The following is a 12,769-nucleotide window of genomic DNA, read 5'->3' as shown; positions in this document are numbered from 1 at the left end:
TTACGAATCAGCTGCCTGCGGCGGCGGTGAGGTACACCCCCGAGGCTCTGAACGTTCCAACTGACAATCCTCATCTGCGGGAGAAGGAGGCCGGATGGAAGAACCTACCCGACCTGGTTGTGGAGAAAGCCCTCTCTTGCGAAAAGTTCCTCCTATCAAGAGGAGGGAAGTCAAGTGGAGAAAGCACACCCACTCCTGCTAAGGGGGAAACTCTGTCCATGGATGTTTGAAAGATGTGCTCCCCGAGCATAGAGGGTACAAACTCCTCCTCTGCCTCAAACTCGCCAAGTTTGCCAGAAGTGAAAATGAATTCCTGCGAAGTACCTTTGGCGCAGGAGTGCGAAGGAGCCCTGTGGAAGGAGGAGTGAAACCAATTACCTTCTAAGCCTCAATTGAGGGGACGCTCTGCTAGCATTAGGATTCCAGATGCCTTTTATGCAGAGGAGGATCTCACAGAGGCAGCTTTGCAGATATGGATGTCACATATGCAAGGTGGAGTGCCATTTCCTTCGCGTATGGCTGCATCCCAGACTGGTGCTTGGATTCAGGAGCGCCTTGTTGCAACAAGGGTTCATTTGCAGCTATTGCTTGATCAGAGAGCAGAGTATGCCTTTCATGCCCGGGAGTCATTATGGACACAGATGGGGGGTAGAGTCAATATACACTTCTTCTCTACTCTTGGCCGCAGACATAGTAGAGAGAGTGTTTCACAGTTCATTGACTTAAATGGGATTTTGCAGACAGATCCACATGTTGTCTTGCGAATAGCATCAGATTTTTATGCCTCCCTTCTCATAGTAGATCCTGATTTCGTAAGGACGATTTTCGTCCAAAAAGAGCAAGTATGAAATCTAGGTAATCATAGTGTACCCTACCCACATTTCATTGAACCTGAAAATTTTTGAAATGTTGCACGTTTCCACACATTCCATATTTAATGAAATGTGTTTCCCTGTGACTATGATGTGGACCTCTGCTCAAGAAACTAAATAGAATGTTCAGTAGTTCTTCATTGTGAGGGATAAAGTCTCTCTTCTTTCGATGGACCGGGATAGATACTCTCTAGTGGTCTTTGTCGTAGCTGAAGGTGATGCTTGGTCTTGAGTTTGAGATGACGGCACAAGGCCTTACACTTGTCATCATACTAGCTGTTGCAAGGGACCAATCCAACGGCTGGTGGACGAGGGGATGGATAAGATAAAGAAAAGGTACGTATGATTAGCTCCAAGTGGTGGATGGGGCATAGAGAAATCTGTGATGTGGGAGGCGAAGGCACGAGATCCCATGATGTAGTCAACTATGCTGGTCCCTCCTCCATGTGGCACACAAGTGGGCTCACCGGAAGATGGCCATCTGTCTACACCATTGTATATGATCAGATCATGTATCCAGCCCATATCAAGAAATGTGTGGCCATATAAGGTGATCGGGGTTCGACAATCAGTGAATAATCGCAAGATACCTACCATGTGTAAATCAATGTCAGGCAACATAGTACAAGCCATGCTGAAAGTCAATGATCAGTACCGGGTGGTCAGAAGTCTTGGTATTGAGGTCTCCAAGAAGAAGGACCTTCCTGTAACTCAAAAAATCCACGATATCCTAGCATAAGACAATGTATGGGGATGCCTTTCCATCCTCCCGAAGCTTCCTGGCAAAATGTGATGTCTTGAAGGATAGGAGACTACAATGAAAGTAAGACATCAAGATGTGCCCCTAGGCCACGTCTTTCCACGATAACCATCCTTGTGAGAGATGATGCGTATAAAACTGCTACTTCTTGGGAGCCACAGACGCTCCCGCCTTTGTTGGTTTTGTCCCTATAGGCGAATTCGCATGTGTATCCACAGACTGGTGGTAGTGGGCTCTAATGATCCTCAGTATAGAAGACAATATCTTGTCCAGTGTATGACTCTGAGAAATTCCCTGGCTCTAACCATAAGGTTCCATTACAACTCCAAATGGTGCAGGCCAAGATCTTGGTCTTACAGGCCTTATAGGCCCCACATCCCTATGTGGGTGTGTCAAGTTCCCTCGCCTAGGTCCACTCAAGAGGACCCTAGCGTACCAAAGCCCCACTTTCCCTCCTTATGTGTGGAATCCTAGTTTAGTTAGAGGGCTCGCCTCTACTCTACCTGTAGAGGAGTAAGGTCCTCATCCATGTAAATATCTAGGTGGGGTGGGCCTATGGGGATGTGTGCTTGCATAGTGTCACTAGCTAGGCTTGAGTGTCTCTAAGTGTGTCACGAGAGGCTGATATCTAGTAGGATAGAGGGCACACCTCTCCTCTATTTGTAGAAGAGTAAGGTCCTTGTCCATGTAAATATCTGGGTGGGATGGGCGTGTCGGGATGCATGCGTGCACAGTGCCACTAAACAGGCTTGAGTGTCTCTAAAGTGTATCATGAGAGGCTTATCTATAGTAGGATCTTGTTTGACCCGCCATGCAACCCATGGTAGCATTTGAAAACAGATGAACTAGTGCATGTGACCCGGTGGACCCTAATCTTGAGAGCCTTACTGGCTCTCTATTGTTGCTCAAGTAGAGTGGCTGAAACAGTTGCCTTTGCAAACCCCCGTTCCACAACATCCACCGACTTGGAGGCCTCCTGAATGACCCTCTCCATCATGGCAATCCTCTCCTCCACCGTATGTTCTCACAGCCCAGACAGTGGCAGTTGATGTCCAGAAGGAGGTGGATGACCTCCGTCCCCATATAGATGGGGTTGTAGGGTCTCCATCCGTCTTTGTTGCTCTTGCATGAAGTGAGTCTGCTACATCTCTCATGCACAGAAGTGGTGAACCTCTATGATGATATGATCCTAGGCCTCGAGTAGGATTGTGTGTGCCTCGAGTGATGATATGGATAGGGCATGAAAGAGGGGCTGAGTGATTGGGGGTGTGGGCATAGTGGGTGAGACTAAGGGTGGTGAGGAGACACTTGGAAAGTGGATAAGGTGAGTCCGGCTGTAGAGGGCAAAGGTCGCTGATTGATGGGTAGATGTGACAAGAAGGAGCATACGATGGGGAGGCGTAGAATGGTACAACGGTGGTCAGGCTAGAAGGGCATGCCAAACCTATCCTTGATCGCAACAATGATGGCGGTGTTGCCATCTCCAATTATCAAAGCTGTCACCTCCAAAGAAGGTGATGCTCACACCTCCAACGATGGTATGGTGTCGGAGAGGCTCAGATCTAGATTGCTGAGGCAGATGTTGTGATGGCAACCTTTTGTAGTACCACTGTGCTATCCGTCTACAGCCCGTTGTGGTTGCTCCACTTACTCATATTGAGCTGCTTTTGTTAGTTCCCTTCCTTCTTGGGCTTCTCTTCTGCTTCTCAGCTTTGTCCTCTTGCCATGTTTCTTGCTATCTTCTCTTGTCCCTTGCTCTACAGATTATTTCCTTTGCTTAAATAATTGAGATGGGCCACAACATGGGGCTGTTGAGAGGCTGCTATTGCCAAGAAAGAGAAAGAGGAGGGGATGGAGCTGAGAGCAATGGGCAATAAAGGCTCTAGGCTTGGCAAAAAATCGCCAAAAAAATGGCAAGAAAATCAGAGTAGATAGGGCCCGTCGAGCATAAGCGACTGCTTCGGACGGTGCGCATTAGAGTGCATTGAATGGGAGGTGCATAGGTCATTTATGGGCTTAGGGTAGGTGTAAATGGGAAGATGGACCTTGAGTGATCTCAAGGAACATAAATGAAAGGGTATTCCCCTTCATTGTGATCGCACGTAGGATTGTCTCTACCACCTTGCATGCATCCGCAAGCGCTCTCTCTCTCTCTCTCTCTCTCTCCTTGCATGTAGATTAAGTAGAAACAAGGACTCTCATGAGGCATTCTTCACCCATTGAATCAGCATTGAAATTATGCATGCATTTTCTCGTTCTTCACATTTGGTATCAGAGCAGTGATAAACCGCTTCAGTAATGAAAACAAGATGAGAAGAAGAAGCCCATTTGCGTAGAGACCTTAGGCCACACATGTATGGATAGAGAGCATCAGACAAGGTACGTGCACGCATACGGACGGAGAGCGCACGGCGTGACAAACAACGTACGGGTGCAAAACGTAGAGTAGCGCAACAACGAGTCTAAGCACCCGAGTCCCCATCAGCAAGGTTGCTATTACCAGTAGGGTCGTCGCCAGCAGTTGGTTCACCTCTAGTTCGTCTGTGGGGTCTCCAGCAGCTCGTCGGCAAAGTCGTTGCTTACTTCATTAGCAAGATTGCGTGCAGCCAAGTTACCTCTAGCAACCCCTTCGTAGCTCGCTGTTCTGGACAGTAGTAGCAGCATCAGTTCAAAACTTTCACACAATCGTTGTTAGTAAACAATTGCAGGTTAGTTCCACCACAATTTCTCGTGCATCTCCAATACCACCAATTCAGAGTTGGGTTCGACCCCAACCCATTTGACCCCAGCCCAACTCAGGGGTTAGCTTCAACAGACGGGTACCCAATTTGTTCCAGGCCATGATGGAGCTTCCCAAAATGAAGGCCTAGCCAACTCGGGGGTTAGCTTCAACAGAGGGGTACCCAGTTTTGTTCCATGCCATGATGGAGCTTCCAAAAATGAAGACTTTTGTACCTTGACCCCGTCCGATAAAATTTCTAATCCATTCATTGCAGCGGCCCTGACACCTACACCCTACACCAAAGAATTATCAAAGACAAAATAATATTTCAGACCTATTGCAGTAGGCGATTCGAGAGCTCATCAAGCTTTGACTTGCACCTATTGAAAGCAGAGTTCGGGATATGGAAGGCAATGGAAAGTAGGCATTCGTCAAAGAGGTACTACAAAAATGTAATGCATCTCCCACCAGCACCACAGATTATTTCTATGGTTCAAGAAATGATCATCACACAGGTAAGGTCAATGAAACAAGAGCTGATCACTGATGTCAAAAACAAAGTGAACAAAGCTGACCTCTATAGGAAAGTGAAAGAGTAGGAAGCTAGAGTAAATGACAAACTGATCCTACGCGTGGGAGGATTGCCATATGGTTGTCTTGGAGAATGGGACTGCACAAGAGATATAATTAATTGCCTCAAAGAGAAAATACCACGATCAAGGTGATATATTGAATATCCAGTAGAAGGGAACACAGATACAAGTCTCCTTTCATGACAGGGAGGGGTCTCCGTCAAACCTACAAGCTGAAAGTCACAAAGATATGGATATCTGAGGAGGTCACTCTGACCCAGCTCAAACTAAGAGCCATTGGCCTTACCAAAGTGAAGGGAGCCAAGAAGAAGGGAAAATGGGCAATCTACCAGGAAGGACAAGCATTGATTAGGTAATTCAAATCTAAGAAGATAGTTATGCGCTCTAACAATTCTAGAGTTACTTTATGCACCACCCTATAGGAGATGCCATATGCACTCCCTCTCTCTGATACTCAGAGATCTAGTAGCTACTCTTTTTTTGTGTACTTCGTCTCATAGGCCCGTGAGGCTATTTGCAGATGTTGATAGACCTTTCTTTCTTTCTCTGATGGGCGGCTGAATACTAGAAAGGACCTGAAAAGTTTCTTGTATTACCAGTGGTGCAAGGCGTTAGGATTACCAATCATCGGGCTCCACTGAGAGAAAAAGGGGCTTCAGCTGCACCGAGGAATTAGCAAAAGGAAAAAACTTGCTATGTACTGTGTACTTGTAGGGCTAGCTTGTGTGCTAGTCCTAGTATCTTGTTGCCGTGTTTCAAAACTTCTTTTGAGTAGCTTCCTAGCTTAGCTGCTCCAACAGATTTTCTGATAGTGTCTGCTTTCCCAATATCCTTCTCTCATGTGTGCGCAGGATCTACATCTTAGGAGTACATGCTGCTCATTGTCTACCTCCCCTATAGGGCAGATTTTGTAGGCTCTTTCCTCCCTGGGGATCCTTGATCCTGCCCACTTACCCCTCTCCACCTCTAGGTTATGTGAACTGGTTCTAATTTTGTAGATTAGATGTCTTTTAAACATTAATATGTCTTCCCCAATGTATTTTTTGCATTCTCTAGCTGTCCATTGAGTTAATTTCCTGTTTGTTGAACTGCATTTTTGTCCCGGGGTTGCGCCATAATTTTTGTAGCATTTTATGTGCCACTGTCCCTCGAATTTCACAAGCATCCTCTGGTATGTCAGCAGCTGTTATATCCCATGATTCCATCCATTTCGTTCCTTCTCTATACCATCCCGTGATTTTTGTGGCTTCAATTGCCTTGTGTGGTATTCTATTGCGTCCATCTCCTCAACTTTGTTGAGGTAAGCCATGAATTGACATTTGCCTCCTCTTCTAATGGTATCATATCTGTTTCAGCCAGTAGGGTGGGGTAGGATCTCTATGACTTAACCCCTAACTCCCCCATGAAAAAACATTCATGTAAAGTTTCTATTCTTTCCCAGCATGCCTTGGAGAGTCTAGGTGCCCAAACTGGGCACCCGTTGAAGGACCACTGTTTGCACTAGAATTGTCTATAGAAACTTCCTCATTTCCCAATTCCATAGATGTGCCTTATTGCACTTATTTTGGAAGCTGTATAAAGCTTTCAAACCCCCCAGAATTCTTCTCTCCACACATGCATTCCATTTTTAGTTTTCTGCACATTCCAGTCCCAGATATTTATACACGCTGACTGTTTCCAAGCGCTTCCCTTCAAAGGTGACATCAATCTGTTTATAATGGGTCAATCACCATTACTTTTGTCTTATCTATGTTGACCTGTATTCCTGAGTGTCTGCAGAAGTCCCCCAATGCATCCAAATGTGCTTGCACGTTTTCTTTGCTTTTTGCGAAGGAAACTACATCATCTGCATACATAAGCATTAGTAGAGCATAACATGTGATCTTGACGCCCTTGTTGCTGTGTATTCTCATCCACTCTTCCAAATCATTGATAAAGAGAACAAAAGAGTTGGCAGCCTTGCTTGACACCTATGTCACTGCTTATGACAGTTTTTGTCATGGAACGTGAACCATCTACTAGTGTCTATGCTAATTCTGCTAAAACTTGCTCATTGAGTTTGTACATGGCCTCTTCGAGTCCTTTAGGAACTTGAAGCTTTTCCAGTCTTCCCCACAGCTTCTTGCATGATGGAACCATATCGAATAATTTTCTGAAATCCATGAAGCAACAATAGAAAGCCTCTTTCTTATGTCCCAGGCCAGGCACTCCCAGATATGTCAGACATACCCCATGGGCAGGAGGTCCTAGCCCTAGTTCTAGCATAGGTGTTCAACCATGCCATATGCCATGGATCCCCATCTACTTGGAGCACCACCACCATTATACCAATACATAAGTCAGGGGACCCCATGGATACTAGGAATTACCGCACCGTCATGATTGGCCCCACTCTGGCTAAGATTTATGGATCGGTACTGGAGAGGGTGATCAGTAGCCATGTAGACAATCATGGACAGCAGGCCCTTGGGCAGGTAGGCTTTCGGAGACAGCACTCCACACTGGATCATATTTTTACCCTGAGGGCCATCATAGAGGAAATGAATTCGAGGCGCCAGAAGGTCTACACTTGCTTCATGGACTTTTGGAGGGCTTTCGACACAATCCCTCACTCCCGCCTGATCAGGCAACTACAAGAGTTGCATGTCCCAGAGGTCATGATCTGGGGAGTGATGAGTCTATATGAGTCCGTCAGAGGGCAAGTCCGCGCTCCTGGGAGGCTATCACATTGGGTTGAGAGCACCATAGGAGTGAAGGAGGTTGCCCCCTCTCACCGACTCTCTTTGGGCTATACATTGATGAGATCACATCCTTTGTTGATCGCCTAGGAGGAGAGGGCTCCCTATTGGCTGATCTAATATGGTACAGATACTGCTATACGCAGATGACATAGTCCTCATTTCGTCCTCAGTCGAGGGATTGCAGAAACACTTGGAGGCCTTGGAGATGTTCTGCAGAGAGAGGGACCTAACAGTCAATCTTGGGAAAACCAAGGTTATGATCTTGAACACATCCCAAGCAGTGCTTCATCAACATCGACGTCGACATAGCTTCACTTACTAAGTGGAGCCACTGGAGATAGTGCAGTCCTACACATACCTAGGGGCTGTATTCACGGGACCAGGCTTCACGATGACCCATGCTGCCAGAGCACGACTCACACATGGGAAGGGTGCCCTGGCCCGATTAGAGAGACAGTGCTGCCAGGCGCATTTCCAAGATCCGCCGACGAAGGGCTAGCTCTTTGACACTCATCTGAGACCAACTGCCATGTATGCAACACCTTTTTGGGGGAGTGACCTTTCAGCTACTAATTGGAAGGGATTTGAGAGGCTACACGTGATCATGGGATCTAGGATGATTCGGAGTAAGCCTTCAATTCCCCATTAGCTCATACAGGTAGAGTTTGCCATGACACCTCTCCAAGTGAACGCCCTCTTCCAGACCGTGACCTTTCTCCATAGAGTTTGGGCCCTACCTCAGTGGAGATTACCGAGATCGGCACTGGAGTCATCCCGATGATTGCAGAGAGAGGCTTTGATATAGCATGGTATGCGTGGGTGTCCACATGGTTTGATAGCCACGGTATCTAGATGGATAGGCTCCCCCCCTTTCAGTACAGCATGCATGCACCACCGGAGCTCCTTCCACATGATGAGATTAACCATATCATACGGTTATACCTTCTCCAGCTCCACACATCTCGGGCTTGGGGGGGGGGGGATCATGAGTTCCCCACCAAGACCCAGTTCTACCATGACCACTTTCTGAGGACATCAGAGTAGGGTTTCATCATCAGGCCCCAGTACCTCGGGGATAGGAAAGTTTCACACGCCTTGCGGATTGCTATCAGACAGATACGAGTCTCGTCCCACCAGTTGCGGTTGAGACTGAGAGAGAGGTTGGCAGCGGGTCTGTAGACTATGCACGATGGGGGAGGTCGAGACAGAGGAGCATTTTCTATGTGTCTGTCCGGCCTATTATGAGATCTGAGGATGAAACCATTGTCTCTTTCAGAAGGGGCTCGGCTTCGGACTACTCACACGGCTAAGCCCTACCTGATTGAGATGCGGAGACATAAGGATTCCCTTGTGCGGAAGGCCAGAGATCAGCTACAGTTGATGCCTCAGGACACCGAGCTAGACCGAGCACAAACACCCGTCACTGATTTTTACGCATCCAAGCAAGCGCCAAACGAGATCGAGGGGGAGGAGCTCAAGGAGACGAGAGCACTATGGATCAGTAGTGAGATCTGCCACTAGGATACGGCTGGACGAGAGACGCGGAGACCACACACGACACGGACCAGAGCACGCACGCGGAGACCACACACGTGGGGCGACCAGAGCACACACGATTGAGGTCCGACCTATCTCAGCCCTCCTCAGAGGCGACCTACAAAGACGAGGCATTACCCTCGATGTAGCCCACCGGATACAGAGATTTAGGAGAGCGCGCCCCCCGCCACCGTGGGAGACAGCCCGACAGACACAGATATGTGAGCTCTTTGCATCACATTAGAGGGCCATCAAGGAGTCGGGTTATATGGAGCCTGCACATGTACTTGGAGCTCTGACTCTATTGATTACTCTTTCTCCTACTATTTTGTACTAGCTTTTTGCATTCATAGCACTTAGTACTCAGCAAGGGCCCTAGTGTGCCCTTTGCTTTCAGCCCACAGTGGCTTGTATGGGTTACATATATTTTGCACTTTGTCTCATAGACGCGCGAGGTCTCCCGAAGGGCGAGCCCTGCTTAGGATGGTGCCCTTACTCCATATTCCTCTGCCTATTTGCTGATTTTTTGCTCAAGGATGGTGCCATACAGCTTGGCCATTCCGATAATTCTTTGCCATCTTGCTATCTCCCCCCTTGTGGATCAGAACAATCTTACCAAGCTGCCATTTTGACAGAAACCCTTCCTCTAGGGCCATATTCAAAGGCCTTGTAAGCACTTTCTTTGTCTTCTCTCCTCCCCAAGTTAGCATTTCCGCTACCAGGCCTTGTGTGCCTAGAGCCTTTCTGTTCACTAGCGCTTTCAGACCTTTACCCACTTCTTCTTCCATGATTATGTCATTTGTTGCCTTACAGTATAGTCATGATTGATTTTCTCTTCCTCATTTTTTTTATAGAGGCTTTTGACAAATTGTATCATGTATTCCCATGATGCTTTCCTCTCTTGGCGTTCGCTTCCATGTAACTTCTGAAAAAACTTTTTGGGACTTTGTTTCGGCTCCTCAAAACTCTCTATCTATTTGCTATTCAGAAGGAAGAAAGAAAGAAAGTCTATTCACGTCCACGGAAGACCAAGAGGTCTATGGGACAGCACAAAACCAACTAATACATCAGTTAGGGAGGGCACATGGCAGCTCGAATAGAGGGGGCATTGAGGGATCGCACAAGGGGCATAAAGGGGGTGCAAGGAAAAATGAAGAGCAAAGTAATGGTATGATTCGGGAGGTCAGGAATTGGTTCAGCAGGGAGAACAGTGGGAAAGGAAGGAGGAAGGTGAGCTAGATGCTGATGGGAGTAGTCCTCTTTCCTAAGGAGACATCCTTTGCAGTTAGGATAAACTTTTATACAAGGTGCGTGTCGCAGATCATGCATTCCTTTCAACCCATGGTGGACACATTTGGGAAGGTCTTTGACTTCTAGTAACATGTATAAGAGTTTAATATTTTCATAGAAAACCCAGGTTTTTTCTCTGAGGATGATTATGGAATTTTACCTTCAACATTAACTGTCAATGGTAGAGGGCACAAGCTAGCTGAAAGTTGGCTGGAGATCTAGAGTATGCAGGGTATGATGCAATAATATGGAACTGCACATGTTCATATCTGCGTATAGCTCAGGATAGGGATGTTACATGGTTGTTACTTTTGCCTTGTAAATGCTTCATATATTATCCTTTCAAGTGAAAAAGCAGTCAGATAATACCGTGGCATCTCCACTGGCAGAACTCTGATTCCCCTCCACGATTGCACCAGACCTGAAAGGCCCAAAAGAGTTTATAATTCCCAAAAGATTGTGGTTTCTCCTGGCATATCTGTTTTTGTTTCTCTCATTCCAAAAAACATTTATGCATTCAACGAAAAGAGAGGCCCAAAAACACAGAAGGAATGCAAAACATTATTAACCTTTTCACTCTTCCTGGTAGCTGTTTGTCTTGTGGGGGGGGGGGGTTTTCCTAACACTTCCGGAAGTATTAGCGGAGGCCTAGGGCCACTGGTGCGAGAAGCGAGTAAGACATGCCATAAGTGTCACTGATGGTACATAGGCGAGTGCTTGTCGATGGTGTCAACTATGTGCAAGCGGTAGATGGTGTCAACTATGTGCAAGCGGTACAAGTGCTGAAGTGATGTGAGCAAGAAGAAGACCAAAGCGGAACAACATCATGAAAGCCAACCCTCGACATGAACGGCAAAGAACTTCAACCACATGACACAGGTCTGTTGTACCAGGTGAAGGGAGAGGAGGGGAGGAGAACACTATGGAAAGAGATTTTAGAGTAGCGAGCAGAGATGGGGAGTAGCATAACTCATTAGAAAGCAAGATGATTGATACACCCCCAGAAGATACACACGAGGCGAGCTCTTGACTCTAGCCTCTCACTCCTTCACTCACGCCTCTCGCCCCTGCCAGAATGTCCCTCCCCCTTTCCCCTTTCCCCCTCTTCACCTTCTCCTCCTCTGCTCCACCCCCCGCTGCCAATCTCCTCTCCTTCTTCCTATTGGATGTCTTCTTGCACCCTTAGCCATCCTTAGCCATTCCACCGTTTGTGGGCCGCTCTGTCCTTGATGGCTTCTGCAACACTCCAGCCTGTTCTGGGTCAGTGAATCCCGTGCTCCATGTGTTCTCCTGTCTATTCCATGCGCTCCTGACACTAGTTGGTTGCGAGGGTTGGTGCACCACCTATACCTCTTAACTGTTGGACTGCTTCCCATGTGCACCAACAGGTGTATCCCGTGTACCATTGCGCCAGTACTTCCCTCTGATCGACTTTGACCATGGTGAGTCGAGGTTGAGGTTTGGCACTCTTCAGTCATGTATTGCTTCCGTCATACCCAAGTCATGTCCAGGTCAAGTCATGTCCAAGTCATGTCCATGTCAAGTCATGTCAAAGTCTGTTCCAGAGTGACCAAGATGTGAACATATGTGAACACGCTACGACTAGGTATGACCAAGGTCTAACAACTTGGCATGTTGCTGAGGTGACCATGACGTGACCCAGGTGTGACTCCTGGTGGGTCGCCATAAACTTGAGTACAACAGATCCCCCGCCACTATCATTCATCGTCCCGATGAATGACTGAGGATCTGTGTGAGAGAAAGTTAAGTATAAATTACAAATAAGAAAGTGACCTTGTGGTTGACATCCCAAAACTGAAAAGAAAGGGTTCATGGCCTTACAACTGTAAAACTGAAAAAAAAACTGGCTCATGGCCATACAACTCCAAAATTCCTTATTTACATGAGAACTGCAGAATCCAAATGTACAGAGCTCGCAAAAAGAAATGCCGAACTAAAAGATCCACGAGCTATTGCTTGCTGGATGAAGGTCAGGGAGGGGGAGGGGGTGGGTGTGGTGGGTGTGCTGATGTTCCGGGGCTGGTCCTTGCCTCTTCCTCGACTGTGTCCATGAGGTTGCGGATGTCCTCGTATTTGGATTTATATCTGTGGTAGCCAGACCTGTAATGATCACATCGAGATTTGAGAGCAGCATTTTCAGCTTGCAGCCCATGGAAGTCGTCCTGCAACTTGGAATGTGAAACTTGGAGATGGTCCTCCTCGAGAATCTGCTTCATCTGACTCCGCACCACCTC

General features: G+C 47.2%; 1 protein-coding gene across 1 annotated transcript in view; it reads right to left on the bottom strand.

Annotated features, from left to right (window-relative positions):
- LOC147893076 (phospholipid--sterol O-acyltransferase-like) overlaps positions 1–12,769 on the bottom strand; it is a 265,119-nt gene that overhangs the window by 45,699 nt on the left and 206,651 nt on the right. The window contains exon 10 of the mRNA XM_087386979.1: positions 10,884–10,935. Coding sequence (XP_087243105.1) covers positions 10,884–10,935 — 52 coding nt within the window. The remainder of the gene's footprint in view (positions 1–10,883; positions 10,936–12,769) is intronic.

This window comes from Dipteris shenzhenensis, chromosome 16 (assembly GCF_047967505.1).
Source record: "Dipteris shenzhenensis isolate YYH24624 ecotype China chromosome 16, Dip_SZ_1.0, whole genome shotgun sequence".
NCBI classification, from domain to species: domain Eukaryota; kingdom Viridiplantae; phylum Streptophyta; class Polypodiopsida; order Gleicheniales; family Dipteridaceae; genus Dipteris; species Dipteris shenzhenensis.
This window is presented reverse-complemented; position numbering and strand designations above follow the sequence as displayed.